At 34.7% G+C, this 16,679-nt stretch overlaps 1 protein-coding gene across 1 annotated transcript in view; it reads left to right on the top strand.

Annotated features, from left to right (window-relative positions):
• LOC150103529 (terminal nucleotidyltransferase 4B-like) overlaps positions 1-16,679 on the top strand; it is a 161,902-nt gene that overhangs the window by 131,358 nt on the left and 13,865 nt on the right. Inside the window, exons 9-10 of the mRNA XM_090397691.1 lie at positions 1,459-1,563; positions 9,186-9,273. Of these exons, the coding sequence (XP_090253817.1) occupies positions 1,459-1,563; positions 9,186-9,273 (193 nt within the window). The remainder of the gene's footprint in view (positions 1-1,458; positions 1,564-9,185; positions 9,274-16,679) is intronic.

The following is a 16,679-nucleotide window of genomic DNA, read 5'->3' as shown; positions in this document are numbered from 1 at the left end:
TAAGAATTGAAGTACAGGAAGATGGTTTAATTTTAAATCTGGTGTGAGACAAGAATGTATATTATCCCCTGTTATTCATTATCTATATGGGTCATATGATGAAGGAAAGTGGTATTAAACCTGATATCAAAATTGAAGACTGTTAATGTCAGCTCTCTGCTTTATGCAGACAATGTTATACTTCTAAATAAATCTGTTACAAGTCTGCAAGATTCCCTGACTAAATTGAATAACTGTTGTAATTGATATGGTATGAAGATCAACAATAAAAAGACAAAGACAATGAAAATAGGCAGAATCGTTGAAAATGTCAACTGCGTTGTGAAAGAAGAACCTGTGGAACAAGCATAGAACAAAACATACCAGTTATAACTTATGGATCTGAGAGTTGGGTCAGAAGATATGAGAGTCCTGAGAAAGATTAGAGGTGTGAACAGATGGCATCAATGGCAATATCATATTAAAAATGAGGATATTAGGAAAGAACTGGACATTGTCACCATCCAGCATTAGCAGAGCTAATATCAGGTGGTATGGTCACTTAAACAGAATGGGTGAGGAATGATTAGCAAAACAAGTGTTCTCCGCCAGGTTGGCAGGATAACGACCCAGAGGAAGACCAAGATATAGGTGGATTGATACATTACAAAGTGCCTTAGATGATAGAAATATAAGATCTGATGATGTTGGAGTCTCGACAAGTAACAGACTGATTTGGAGGAAAATTGTAGATAGGAAGTTAGTAATGATGTAAATTTTTCATGTAGTACTATCATATCCTGTACACCCCTTGAGGGTACATGGCAAGAATTTGATAATGGTCTCTTCAAGAAACTCATCAACAAATTCCTTTCTTTTCTTTAATCACTTGCCCACACATGGCACCATTGCGAAGGGTCATGGGAACTCTCAGGTGTAGGGTAGGGCTAATACACATGCACTTGAACCAGGGTTGCATATGGAAAGCTATTTGATTTTGAACTGTATCTGAAACATTTACTGCATGAACTGTACTATCATTACATCACATACTATATTAGCTTCAGTAGTGTTCTCATGTTAGATTATTGCATGCAGTAATGTTGATCAAAAAATGAAAGTTGATTAATGTGGAAAATTTCTCCCATTTCTTCCAGGCATAGTTAGCAAAAAAATAGTGCTTATTACCTTTCTATGGACATAATTCATCATTGGATGAAACTGTTATTTCTGCTGCTACTGTCACCAGGCAATAGCAGCAATACAAGCTATGGAAAAAAAAAAAGTTTGACACTAGGTATCAAGTTTTATAACTTGATCGTGATTCACTTCACGTGTTAAAAAGTATTTGCAAGAAAGATCCATTTTTTTCATTACTAAATGCAAATCTGAAAGAAAAATTACAAAAATCAAAAGATATATTTTCAATTAATCATATTATTTTATTTTAACAAAATATTATTTCTTATCATCCTTTAGTATATTAGGCCTCATTATGCAAGTATCAGATGACGTTGTTGATTACCGCAGGTGGATAAAGGAAACGTTCCCTGTAAATCGACCAGTGTCACATTTCAGACGAAAGTAAGTTTTATTTTCTGCCAGTTGTATGAAAAAACTAGTTTTTATTTTGTTGTTGTTGTTATTATTATTATTTATTTTATTTTATTATTTTTTTTTTTTGCGGTTAGGGAGAGTAATGTATGCGAAGGTGAAGAGACAGGTACCGTTCTATCTGTAGAAAATTTAATGTGCCAAAAAATTAGGCATTTTTAATACTTCAGTTAGTTTGAATTCTCATATTGCAACATATTTTGCAAAATCAGTTTATTTTTAAGTTTTTTTCTGTTTTAACATCATATAGTAATTGAACCGTTCTGATAATAGGTATTAATACTTTAAATATGGTAGCATGATATATCACCTTCTTTAACAGAGATAGCACTAGATCCATAAATTTTACATGGTTATTGAGTAAAATATAGTGTTGTTAAAATTAACTAAAAATTAAATTAAATTAAACACTTCAGTTAGTTTGAATTCTCATATTGCAACATATGTTGCATGGGTACCATCATCTTTGTAAGACATGCTTACTTTTGAGTAAGTTATAATATCTATGCATGTAATAAACTTGTTGTTCTGATATAAACTGGCAATAAATTATATTTGATTAAGAGTTTATCATTAAAATATTATGCAGTTGTTGTTTGTCTACCAAGATGTTTTCTGTTTTAAGCAGTGAATACATCCATCCCTAATTTCATTAGACATCAGCAACTGTCATGTAACTCTGCACCTCATAATATGCAACATGAATTTTTACCCAGTGGTCCTGTTTTGGACTTTTCTTAAGGCTTCAACTCTCTGAAGAACAGTTATATCAGCCATCCATCTCATTTAGGATCTACCACTTCCCAGGAACTTATCCTCTATTACTATTTTGAGAAATCCTTCCATTTGGCTGACTGCAGGTGATGGCTACAGAGATAGAATGTGGGGGTATAGTAAGTGATTTGCAACTAGGCTAGAGGGTGCAAGGGTTGATGTAGAAGACATGTATCATTACAGAATCTTAATATGAATACATCTGTGGAATTGGATGGTATATCAGCTTGAGTCTTACATGAAGCGACAAAGGAATTGTCAGTGCCCTTGACCATATTGTTTAATCTAAGTCTCAGCTATGGGTTAGTCTCAGTAGGGAGGGGGGGTGGAAAGAGAGGAAAATAGTTCCGTTGCATAAAGGAGGCTCCAAGACTGCTGTAACAAATTATGGACCAATCAATATATTGAGTTGTTGTCAAATTATTGGAGAAGTTGGTCAAGAGCAACTGTTCTTGGACCTCTGCTATTTAATTTGTTCATTAATGATATAGGAAAGGATCTGAGAGGAACTGTTTAGTTATTTGTTGATGATGCAAAGTTGGGTAGAGTAATACATATGATGTCTAAATTTTGCAGGATGATTTGGATAGATTGGCAGACTGGGCAGAGGAGAATGAATGTCAGTTTAATCTGGCAAAGTGTAAGGTTATGCATTTTGGGGGTGAAAAGATTATCAGCAGTATACCACATTGGTGGAATTGTACTCCAGGAAATTGACAAAGCCAGAGATTTGGGAGTGTTAGTGGATAGAGAGTTAAAGTTTAGGGGGCACATAGCAAAAATGGCTAAAGCAGCTTATCAGATCACTTGGTTACTGAAGAATACTTTGATGAGCAGAGGCAAGCAGGTTATTGTTCCTCTTTATCGAGCCTTGATCTTGACTACTGTACACAGATCTGGGTGTCAGGGTGGGGAAGAGGTAGAGAGGATCCAGAGGTGGTTGACAGGTGGAAAAGGGGTGATATGATTGAGGCATTCAAATTGCTGAGTGGTTTTTATAGAGATTAATTCAGAGGAAATTTTTCAGAACAGGTGTGGTGTTGGGAGAACTAGGGGCCATCCATGGAAACTGAGCAAGGATGTTAGAACTAGGTTTTTTACTTGGAGAGTGGTGAATGAGTGGAATAAGCTGCCAGAGTCTGTTGTGGATGCCACATGAGTTCAAAGCAAAGTATGATAGATACTGTGCAAATGCTCAATAGTTCTTGACTTGATGTGTTTAGGGTATCCTTTGATGAGTCTAAGGAGTCATTGAAGTTGCCTGTAATAATAATAGTGAAGGTGGCCTCATTACCCCTGTTTGGTGGGGGGGGGGGGGATGATCAAGTGATCATGCTGTCTTGACTTGAGACATTGCTAAATATGTGGAATATTCAGTTATAAATGTGGAACAGTAGGGCAATTTATGACAAACTTAGGAGGCAGCTTGAAGGATTGCCATGGCATGAGAATCTGTAGCAGAAGGGTGTTAGCAGTGCATGAGATATAAGCAATGGGTATCTGAAGGAAGCAGTTTCAGGCTGTATATTGAAGATCTGGAAGATAAATTAGGTAAGAGTTTGATGGGTTAGCAGTATTATTAAGCAGAAACTGGAAAGAAAGAAAATGTGGTGGGTATGTAAGGAGAAAGGTGATCAACAAGTTTGTGAGCAATGCAAGGCTCAGAAAAGAATGGTGACTAAGAGTGTAGTTAGCAAGTAGGGCAAAATAGTTCCAATGCATAAAGAAAGCTCCAAGAATGCCATAGCAAGTTATGCATGTTGGGTTGGTAAAGTAATTGGAAAAGTTGGTCATAGGCAGAATTCAAGGATGGATGGATTAAAATAGACTGCATTACATGTTGCTGTTGTTCTGGATCAATGAAGTTAAAAAAAAAATATGCAGCTGTGTTGAGTGAATGAAAATTTCTTGGTGTAGATCATTTGGTAGGAAGCTTTCACTATTTGCAATAGTGAGAATAAATAGCATTGGTTCAATGGGTCTTAGGCCAAGACAGTGTATTACATTGCATCATTTCATTTCAGTATAGTGCCCATCTGTTGTATTTATCAGAAATCCAGTTAAGAAGAAATCAAGAGTTTGAAAGAGCAGAGAAGATTCTGGGTATTCTAGTGGGCAAATGAACAGTTTGCAAAAGATCATTTGATGATGGCAAATATCTCTGCATTACTTCTGGCTTGTGGAGTAGAGTTGGAGAAAGGGAATTACTTTGAGTTACTGTGGTCATAATGATAAGTGGGGGGAGTTTCAAGATTTGCCATTCTCTGACACAGGATGTCTTTATAAATGCACAGATTCTACCTCTGAGATGGATAGCAATGGTTGAAAACTACTGAACTACTTCGGTTAATTTCTAACTGTCCATTGCATTGTAATTTTGTTAGTTCTGTAAATTTACTCGCAATAACCAGCTAAGAGTTTCAATTTGAATATTCTGAAGTCACAACAACCAAAATGCATGTAAGCTTAGATTCGGGATTGGGATATAGCACTGAGTGTCATATCAGTATCATGCAGAAAAGAAGCCCAAACTGATCAATCCCATGTTTATAAGTTGATATAACAAACATGCACAAACGTGGCTATAGCTTAGTTAATCCAAGAGCTCTGCTCTAGAAACTAAACATGCTACTTTTTCAAGTGACTTTAGGCCTCTAATAAGCATGGTTTCACACCTTCTGAAAAACTTCTTTTTCCTGTTTGACTCACTTAGCACAAACATGGAGGGGGGGTATACTATTCCTTAGCTTGACTATATTTTTTGAATAGCAGATTCAGACATGTTAGCAAAAACTAAATATAATTTATTACTCCTATATATTTTGCTCATTATGTCATGAGCTACTTTCAGGGAGAAGACAGAAAACAAGAACAAGTCATGCAGCATGTGTATAATATCATGCGTCTTGGTCATAGCTGTCCAGTAAGAGGAAACTTTATTAGAGTTCAGAGACATGGGAATGGATGTATAATTAATTAATTAATTTAAAAATAATAAATAAAATTATAAACAATTAACACTTCTCAAAACTTAGAAATAGGCATATAGTTGTCTGATTAAGATTAGGACAGTGGCATAGGACTTCACATAATTCAGAAAGATGATCAAATTTGAATCTATGGTAGTGTAGCATCTTGGTACAGTTCCAGTGAACTCTGTGTCCAATGTCAATGGTATGAGAAGCAAGGCCTAAACCTTCAGAACCCAAAAACTTATCTTGATGTTCTTTGAATCTAATAGTAGCAGAATGACCAGTCTGTCCAAAGTAGAAAAAAATTACAAGAACAGGGTATTTGATAAACAGCAGGCAAGGATAAAGGTAATAATGTGACTTTGATAGGTGGTAAGAAAAATGATAACTTCCGAGTTGGTTTGAAGATGGTATACAAATTATATCTGAGAAGGGTTATTTTCAGATGTTTCTTTAAGGTAGGGTGCTGATCCTTTTAACATCAGATTGCAATCTGAAGAGAGATGATAACTATCAAATATTTTCTGTAATATAAGGGCTCACTGTATCCATTAACTAATAGAGTAAGTTTAATTTTATTTAATTCTTCTAATAGAAGAGACTCATATTGTGCATGCTCTCAGTGTACAAGACTTTTGATAATACCTATTTTTTTTGTGAAGGATGATGATGTGAAGATACATGGATGATACATTTTGTGGATGACATCTTTGCAATCTGGTCTGACTCTGAAACAGAATGACTTCAGTTTCATCTCAAACACCGTATTTTTCCATAGACCATCACGCAAATACACATAAGACACCTCCAGATTGTATGATTAAAAATTGTATTGATTACATTTTGATCAAAAATAACTGGAAATTCAAAATATAAGAACACTAAATAAAGCAGATTTTGACTGATCATGAATTACTAGATGCAAAAATTAAGTTGAAATTTAAAAATACAAAACAGAAAGATATAATTATGCAAAACAACTACAGAAACATCAGAAGCAGAGTTAAAGAAAATAACCTTTCACAATGTAGCAAATACATGGAAAATGAGCAGAGCAATATGGTAAATGTTGCAAAAAAATACTTCGTACAAATTAGAGCAAATAATGAGTGGATAACCACTGAAATTTTGGAAACTTTAGAAGAAGAAAAAAAAGCTGCAAAAAATACTCTGAACAGAGAAAATGCAGAGGAAAATAAGCAAATTATAAAATATTGAAGAACAAAATAGATAGAATATGCAGATCTGCTAAAACACTTGGTTAGAATAAAAAGCACAAGACTGTAGATAAAATTATAAATGAATTAACAAAAACAACCCAAAACAGACCACTAAAATTGAAAGACAATATGGAAACTGGAACAATTCAAGATATTAAAAAAATTTGGAAAAAATATTACCAATACTTTTTTGGTGGGAAGAAGACTGGAAAGATACAAATGAAGAGACAGAAAGAGAAAAAAAAAATAACCATTCATAATAAAAGAAGAAATTTTGAATGCAATAAACATAATAAACTTATCTAAGTCACCTAGTTGAACAAGTAAAGCTTGAGTTGAGACTGGACTTAATTCTTCATCTGACAGATAAGAGAGAAGATGATGATGTGAAGATGTGTAGGTGATACATTTTGTGGATGACATCTTTGCAATCTGGTCTGACTCTGAAACAGAACAACTTCATTTCTGGATAAATTTAACATCTTATATACTCACATCAAGGTTCACTCTTGAATATTTGCAGGTAAAAATTATTTTGCCAAACGAAGGTACAGCCATGTGCTCACCACTTTTCCCTAACTACTAACTTTTAAATGGAAGCTTTTGAGCAACAGGTTCTATATTCCTTTACTTTAACACATACAGTTTGGCTTAGATATGTTGACAATGTTTTCGTTATCTGGCCACATGGCTGCCACATGCCTTCCTCAGCAACCTGAAATAAAAACATAAGTTCATACAATTTATTATCGAAATTGAAAATCAAAACTCGCTTCCTTTCCTGGATATGTAGGTCACATGTCTTCCCTCAGGCAATCTATCCTACACTGTCTACTACAAGCCTACACATACTGGCCAATATATACATGGTAACTCTTATCACCACCCTTCACAAAAACTTGGAGTTTATTAACATCCTCAAAAACAGAGCTGTAACAATTTGCTCTAATGAACAAGCTCTTAAACAAGAATTACAAATTATTTTAAAGAAATCCAAATTAGCAATACATTTATAAATAATGGCTATAGCAATACCAACAATAAAGTATCAAAATACCAAAAATAAAGTTATTCTGAAAACTTCATCAAAAAGTGCATATAATATAGATTACAGTAAAACCATAGCTATCCCAAACATTAAAGGGTTATCAAATTAAATAAATAGAATTCTACACCATTACAATCTTAATTCTACTTTTAAACCACCTAAAAATTATAAAACATATTCAACTCCTCTAAGGATCCTCTCACCCAGTTGGCCCACCCTAGAGTATACCATATCCATTGCACCTGTAACTTACCTTATATTGGTGAAACTGGACACACAATTTCTCTCCATAAAAAGAACACAAATGGCATATTCAATTTAACAATTTTGGTGGAGGAGGCCTCTCAGATCACGCTCTTAACACCCCACACCAAACTGATTGGACAAGTTTGTGTTCCTTACATATAAACACCTGTTATGAACTCAAATGTAAAGAAGCCTGGGTGACACACATTTGGCCCACTTAAGTTCTCAAGATTTCCAGCAAAACCCTTACTTTAGGACTCTAAGCGATTATTTCAGCTCTTATTGGCCACCATCTATACTGCTCTGCTCTAATTTATATGAGTAATTATGAGAGAGCATGTAGCTCTCTAGCTTAATATATCTCTTTATGATTTCTAACCAAATAAATAATAACAGGACTCTAGCTTTGATGTAGTAAAGTTTTTTTTTCCACCAGAGGTCAGGCCAGTAGACCAAATTACTGTGACTTTAGCATACCATGTATATTATAATGTACTTGTCTCCTTGTATATATGCCAGATAATTACCTTGATATGAAGTTTGAAACACTGAGTGATTATTTTGGTTTATATTAAACTGAAGTTTTACTTTAAATGGTAGTTTCCATAATTTTTAATAATGAAACTGTGTAACCAGGATGAAAGGAATCCTATTATATCTTCCTTTTAGAAAAAGATAAGATTTAGAAAAGTATCACAAGTCATCGTCAAATTCCTGGTGTTTGGCCTGGGGCGGTTACAGAATATTATGATAGTGCTACATGAAAACGTTGCATTCTTGCAACAAGCCTTGTGAGATAATATTACTTTAAGCTACCAGTTGCAACACTTAACTCTTTTATTTATTTTTCTTAATAAAGCATAATTTATTATTCTCTAATGACTGCACTTTATCAAACACATCACTTTTTATATTTATGAAATGGGTGCAGAAATAAAATAACTGCTCTTTTAAGCGGCAGAGTTGAAGGTATAACTTAACCACCATACATGTTGACTAAGAAGGTTGTATTGTGTGAAAGAAAATAGTCACTTTATTCTTCCACTCCAGTTAACTTCCACTCAGATTGTTTTCTTGACAAAATATGTAATCTGTAGTTTGTGTGCAAGCTAGCCAAAGCATTCTTGCTGATTCACAAAACAGGTTCTCAAAAAGTTTATAATGAATAAGAAATTCAGTGAAGCAAGATTCTGCTGTATGTATCACATGCTCTTCTAATGACACATTCTACTATAACATTTTTAATGAATAATTATTTTTGGACTGCTGATTATATGTTGATAGAGTGCATTATGCATAAATTATATGTGTATTTTATTTGTGAATTTTTAGCTTTTCATTGGACAGGCAATCATCGAGTTCTACTTCCTCCGACAGAAGTGTTTCTTCAGGTTCTACATGTAGTTTAGCTAGTGATTTGGTAATGTTACTTTTGTAAAAAATTTCTTTGTTTAAATGTTTATATATGTTTCTCTCTCATAGCATGCTCAAAGGGTCTAAAAGGTTTTTAAAATGGTACAGGTTTTTCTATAACAGAATTGATTTATAAAACTGGTCAGAAATTAATAATATTAATTATTATTATAATATTAAAAACTAAAAATAAAAATTTCGAAAAATTGATAATATTAGTAATGCTGTTAAAATACAGAAAGTGAAGGGAAAAGAATTTGTTTTGGCTGGAACCAGTGACCCAAGATATGAGAAGTATATTATGACAGATGATGTGGAAAAGTCATTGGAAGAAGGGCAAGCCTGCTGTCATGCTATGATAGAGGTGAACTGAGAAGGAGGGTGATGATAACTAATGAATCAATATGCAAGGTGTGCAGAAGGAATGATGTAGAGTTTTTAGACCTATGGCCTGAGTTTGATGGACAGAAAGATTTGTACAGTGCTGATGAACTGCACTTAATGAATTCAGAGTTAGGTGTCTAAAGAGAGCTTTGTTCACTGAGAGTGTGAAAGTCAGAAAAAACTAGAGAAATTAAGGTGAATGCAGATGAGTGTGTGAAGGCACCTGTGAAGTGAATGAGTGTGTGAATGAACAAAAAAAATACCGAATGGAATGGGGTAGTCAATTCAAGATTAAACGATGGTTGGAAGCCTAAGGCGATGCTACATTTTCTATATACTAATGCAAGAAGTATCAGGAATAAGAGGGAAGAGTTTCTGGTTAGTGTAGCCTCACCAAAAGTTATTATAGGCATTAATGAGACTTGGCTAATAGCAGATGACATAATTACATGGATAGAACATGATGGATTTTGTATTTTCAAGCATAGAGTAGACAGGACAGGGAGGGCAGGGTACTGCCGATGATAGCAGATGAATTGCAGCCAACAAGAGTAGGAGTCAATCAGACATATGGCAATCGAGTCAATATGATGAGATTGAGGCCACTAGGACAATATAAAATTGGTTGTTGCTATAGGCTGGAGGTTTCCAGTGATGATGTGGAAGATGCATCAGCAGATTAGTACAAGTGCAAGTTGAGTAATTATCATCAGGGGACTTCAACTCTGAAGACATAGATTGGAAGGAGGAAAGGACATGGTAGGAAAGAAATGGAATTTATACACTTAGATATAATTACTTGAAACAACGTGATGGAGGAAACTCAGGGTATACGGGTGTTGGATCTTGTTATAGGATCAGAAGACCTCTCTATAACTAAATTGGCTACATTGCCTCCGATTTAGCAAAGTGATCATGTGGTCTAGACTTTGGAGGTAGCAAAACGTGTGTGGTAATTCCAGTTAAGAAGGGGATATTTGTGGAACTGTAAGGCAGGTGATTATGATATCCTTAGGAGGCAACGTGAATTAATACTGTGGCATAAATCTCTGCAAGAGAATGATGTTCACAGTGCATGGGAGATAATCAAGGTGTATCTGGAGGAAACCATATCACACTGTATAATCAAGGTCAGGAGGGAAAATTGGGTAATAGTTGATGGATAATTAATATTAAGCAAGAGCTGCAAAAAAAAATATCTTGTGGAGAGTATATAAGGAGAAAGGTGACCAGCATGGTAAGGAAGGCAAAATTAGATTATAAGAAGTTAGCCGTGTAGGCAGAAGGAAATCCCAAAGAGTCTTTTTTTTGTTATGTGGCAAGAGTATGAGGAAGATTAACTAGAAGGATAACTATGAGTGCAGATGGTAGAGAGGAAACAGAGGCTGATGAAATAGTTGAGTGACCATTTTGCAAAGATATATCATTTATGGCAGGGATGAGAGTGAGAACTGAAGGTACTTAGTATATTGCAGAATCTGAATGCAAATACAGCTGTGGGATTGGAAGGGATATCGACTCGCATTTTACAAGAATGTGCAGGGGAATGGGTGATGCCTTTGATTAGACTGTTTAGATCTCAGCTCTGCTGAACTCCCAAGAGAATGGAAGGAGCGCAAAGTAATTAATTTGCATAAAGAAAGATCTAAGTCTGCGACAGCAAATTATAGTCCAGTGAGTATCTAAGGAGTGGTGGTAAAAGTACTAGAAAAATTGATTGAAAATTGAATTCAAGAATGGGTGGATAAAAATACGATACTCTGAGGGACAACATGGTTTTGTAATTTACTAACTCTTTATAATAAAGTGAAGCTGAATTGGATAAAGGGAATGGCTACATGATGATGATGATGATGATGAATTTTGCAAAGGTGTTTGATAGGATACCACATGGAACTTTGTTACACAAACTGCAACAGATGCAGATGGATTAGTGATATGGATAAAAAGGTGGCTGATGGATGAATACCAAAAGGTAGTATATGAAGGAACAGAATCCAGGAGAATGCATTTAGTGTCTGCCACAGGACTCTGTACTGCTGTTTAATTTCTGCATAAATAATATAGGAAGTAATTTGAAAGGAGATATTCAGTTGTTTGCTGATGATGCAAAGTGGATGCTGTAATAGTTAATCAACGTGACGTAGAGAGCTTTCAGGATGATTTAAATAGGTTGATAGTATGTGCAAAACATAATGGATGTCAATTCATTGTGGAAAAGTGTAAAGTTATACATTTTTGGATATAAAGATTACAAGCTGATTACCACATTGAGGGAAATGTACTCCAGAAAATTGATGAAGTCAGGGATTTGGGGTACTTGGTTATTGAGAAATATACTAACATGCAGAGATAAGGGAGTTATCATTCTTCTTTATAAAGCTTTAATTTTACTGTGCTCTGGTCTTGGTCAAATGGGTTTCTCAGAGATGAGGAAGTGGTGGAAGGAATCCAGAGGTGAGCAACTAAGATGGTGAATGGTCTCTGGAATGCTACACATGAGGATAGATTGAGGTTTGTGGATTGCAAAAGTTGGTTGCTAGGCTACAAAAAAAAAGTATGGGTTGGGGAAAACATACAAGTTTCTTGAAGGATTTTATAAAACTGATGTAGGGAAAATGTTTTTCAACACTTGGCTAGTTGAGGCAGAATTAAGAGGTCATCCCTGAAATTTTGCTTGGAGAGTGGTGAATGAATGGGTTGCTTGGGTTAGTTGTGAGTGCTTTGTCTGTTAATGGTTTCAAGGAGAGGTACGATAGATATTATGTTGATAGTTTGGGTCTCCCACAATAAGTATTAGGACTCCATGGAGGTGCCCATGCAATAATAATAATACTAATAAATTTTCAGTAGTTTGTAGCAAATAGTAACAGAGTAAGAGTTAACTGTGTTATTCTCAGTCTTTCTCTGAGTCTTTTTCCAGCAATTTTGGCATCAAACACCTGTTGTGCTATCCATTATTCTCTCTCATTCTGTTTAAGTGATACCACCTTAGATTAGCTCTGCTCATGTCAGGTTCCTTTCTAATACCTTTAGTAGGATGCTAACATTGATGCAGTTCGTTCATTCTTCATTCCTCTAATTTTCCTCAAAACTTTCGTATCTGCTTCTCTAGCCTTTGATTGAGTGCTTTATTTCTAACCCAACTCTCAGATCCATAACTTAAAAATGGTTTGAATACTATTTTGTATATTGCTAGTTTCATGTTTTAGCTGATTTCTCTCTTATTCCATATAAATTTATTCAACTGGATCTCCACCATACCAGCTTTGCTTATTCTGTTTCCATATCTAATTTGCCATCTTCACTAAAAATTTTGCCTAAATATAAAAGAAAATATAAGGTGGTATAAAATAAAACGGGATTGAACATCTCCCTCTTAATGTACTGTATTTATTTAGGACTATAACATCATTTGCTTAAAGTAACAAGCAGAGTTGAAATCTCCAGTTTTGATACCAGGTTTGGTGTAACTTTCTTTCATAATGAGATCCATGCAGATAATGAATAATAGTGGGGTTTGTATGCTTGTCTTAAACCTGAATTTACAGGTTTAAACCCTCTTCCTATATCTCCTTCGTTTCTGTTGTGCCATCCGGTCGTTTTCGACTCTTGGTGATATTGTGAACAAAGACTCTCCATCCCACTCGGCCTCTTGACCTTTCTTTCAATAATTGTAAGTTCAAGTTGGCAAGTTCTTTTATTTTGTCCATCCAACTCCTTCGCGGTCTTCCTCTTCTTCTCATTCCCTCAGTCTTCACCAACATAACTGCCTTTTCCAATGATTCATCAGCTCGCATAATATCTCCAAAGTACATCAACTTCTGTTTAGCGATCGTTGCCTTCAAGGAGCATTCTGTTCTTTATATTCTCTAAAACCTTCTTATTGGTCATTCTTGCAGTCCATGAGATTTTTAATTGTCTCCTCCACATCCATAATTCAAATGAATCAATTTGCTTTCTATATTTAATCTTAGTAATCTAGCTTTCTCATTCCATACATCACTACTGGAAATGCCATTGTTTTGACAATTCTGACTTTCATGCCCTTACTCACACCTCTATCTTTCATAATTTTTGTCAGGTTTAACATCGCTTTTTCCCCCATGACTATCCTTCTTTTAATTTCATCTTCACATTTACCATCATTTCTGATTCTGGACCTCAGTAAATCATAACTTTCAACAATTTCTATTTTATCTTTCTGTATTATAAATTCATTTAAAGTTGCCAGAAGCCATCACTTTTTTGTTTTGCTGATGTTTAAATTAAGCCCGGCTTTGTTACTTTCTGCCTTAACCAATAGAATCAACCCCTCGAGATCTTCCTTAGTTTCTGCTATGAGGGTTGTATTCCTGGATGCTGACAATGTCAAGTTCTTTCCTAATATCCTCATTTTTAATATGATATTGCCATTGATGTCATCTGTTCATGCCTCTAATCTTTCTCAGGATTCTCATATCTGTGATCTCTAGTCTTTGGTCAAGTGTTTTGCTGCTGACCCAACTCTCAGTTCCATAAGTAAAAACTGGTTTGTACACTGTCTTGCATACAGCTAATTTGTGTCTTGTATACAGCTGGTGTTCTGACTAATTTCTCTCTTATTCCATATGAATTTATTCAATTGACTTCCTACCATACCCGCTTTGTTGATTCTGTTGTCTATTTCCATACTTAATTTACCATCTTCACTAAAAATCGTGCCTAAGTAGGTGAAATGTTTTGTTCTATGCTTGTTCCACAGGTTCTCCGTTCACAATGCAGTTGGCATTTTCAATGATTCTGCTTATTTTCATTGTCTTTGTCTTTTTATTCCTGACCTTCATACCATATCTATTACAACAGTTATTCAATTTAGTCAGGCAATCTTACAGACTTGTAGTGGATTTATTTAGAAGTATAACATTGTCTGCATAAAGCAAAGAGCTGACCTTAACATCTCCAATTTTGATATCATGTTTAATACCACTTTCCTTCATAATGTGATCCATATAGATAATGAATAACAGAGGGGATAATGTACATCCTTGTCTCACACCAGATTTAACATTAAACCATCTTCCTGTACTTCCTTCAATTCTTACTGCTGACTTACAACTCAAATAAAGACTAAGTATTGCTTGATATAATGCCCCATTGACACCATATAACTGTAGTAGCATATTGAATTGCTTCTCTCTTGGCACCTTGTCATATGCCTTTCCCAGATCTACAAAACTTAAACTCAGATCTTTGTTATATTCCCATTATTTCTCAAACTATTTGTCATAAAGTGAAGATCTGATCCTGACAGCCTCTATTTGGCCTGAATCCAGCTTGTTCTTCGCCAAGCTTTTCTTCCACAATTCTTCTCAACCGTTTCTCAAATATCCTTGTATAAATCTTACCAGGAACAATCAGTAGGGAAATACCTCTATAATTCTCACATTCAGTTTTATTTCCATTTTTATATATGGGTACTATGAGAGCTCTACTCCAACCAAGAATAAGTCACTCTGTCCAGACTTTCTGAACTATGCAGTGCAGCCACTGTAAGACTTTTATACCACCATACTTCAGCATTTCTTGTCATATATCATCTACTCCTGCTGCCTTTCCACATTTCAAGTCTTTGATGGTTTTTTCTACTTCAAGTATGGATATGTATTCCTGACTGTATGCCTGATGAGTGTTTATTCCTACTGTGCTATCATCTTTTTCTCCAGTTTTCTTGTCACCTTTATCATCTATAACTCCTTTTACAGCACTCTTTCTTCCATTCCTAAGCTTCTTGAACAACCTCCAGTATAGTTTGCCACCTTCTTTATATTTATTTTCTATGTTCTTGCCAAAGTTCTCCCATGACTTTTTAGCTAGTTTTACACTGTTCTCATATTTGTAAATTTAGGAACACAAAAACACATGTGTTGAGCAGATTATTTTATTAATTACTAATAAAATAATCTGTTCAACACAATTACTAATTACAAATAAAATTACTAATATTAATAATAAATAATAAAAAATACTAATATTAATTACTAATAAAAAAATTTATTAGTAATTAATAAAATAATCTGTTCAACACGTGTGTTTTTGTGTCCCTAAATTTACAAATACGAGTGCTGATCACTGTGTAACCTTAAAAGATTGTTTTACACCGTGTTTAGCTTTCTTACGTTTGTCTCTGTATTCTCTAAGAGCACAAGCTGGCTTATTTGCCAGAAACTTTAGATATGCTTTCTTCTTTTCCTTCACTGACTCGTTAACTTCCTGTGTCCACCATGGAGTTCTGATTTTTCTATCCTTGCAGACAACCTCACCACATGCTGCTCTGGCTGAATCAATCAGGGTTTTCTTCATATTATTTTCTTTTTCTTTTTCTTCATATTATTATCTTTCTTGTACAAATGCTCTACATATTTTTCCTTTTTTTTTTTTTCACTGCTTCTTCTTCTAATGGAATTACTTTTTACAACTTTTAATCTAGGGATAAACTTCCCTGTAACATCATTTATTTTTCTAAACAGATCTCTTGTTCTACACATAATATTGCTTTCTTCAATTTCCTTGCACCTTTTGTTTAGCTGTTTTTCATTATCTTTTCTAACCTATCTTTGAAAATCTGCATTCAGTTGTCTCTTTCTTTGTTTCTCTGAATTTTCAGTTTTCTTCTTTCCTCTACTATTTGAATAACTTCTTCTGACAACCATGTACAATCTTTCTTTCTTGTTGCTTGTTGCTTGAAGCAGCAAAGAAGATTCTCAATATTGAGAATCTTCTTTGCTGCTTCAATGACTGTGCATTTTGTTTCTTCCCACAGTTCTTCTAATTCTCTTCCTGTCTTCTCCAAACTTTTTAATTTCTTTCCAACTTGTACTTTAAATGCTTCATTTATAGGATCTAAATCAGTTTGATACTTTCTTTTGTTTCTTATCAGTAATTCATGATGTATCCCAGTCTGCACCAGGTAGTGTTTTTGTTGCTTGGATAGTACTCCTCCACCTTCTGCTGGCAACAATATAATCCATCTGATTTCTGTATTCTCCA

This window comes from Typopeltis vanoorti, chromosome 9 (genome assembly GCF_054136105.1).
Source record: "Typopeltis vanoorti isolate ZY-2024b chromosome 9, IOZ_Tvanoo_1.0, whole genome shotgun sequence".
In the NCBI taxonomy this organism is placed as follows: domain Eukaryota; kingdom Metazoa; phylum Arthropoda; class Arachnida; order Uropygi; family Thelyphonidae; genus Typopeltis; species Typopeltis vanoorti.
Note: the sequence above shows the minus strand (reverse complement) of the source record. Positions and strands in the feature narration are given on the sequence as shown.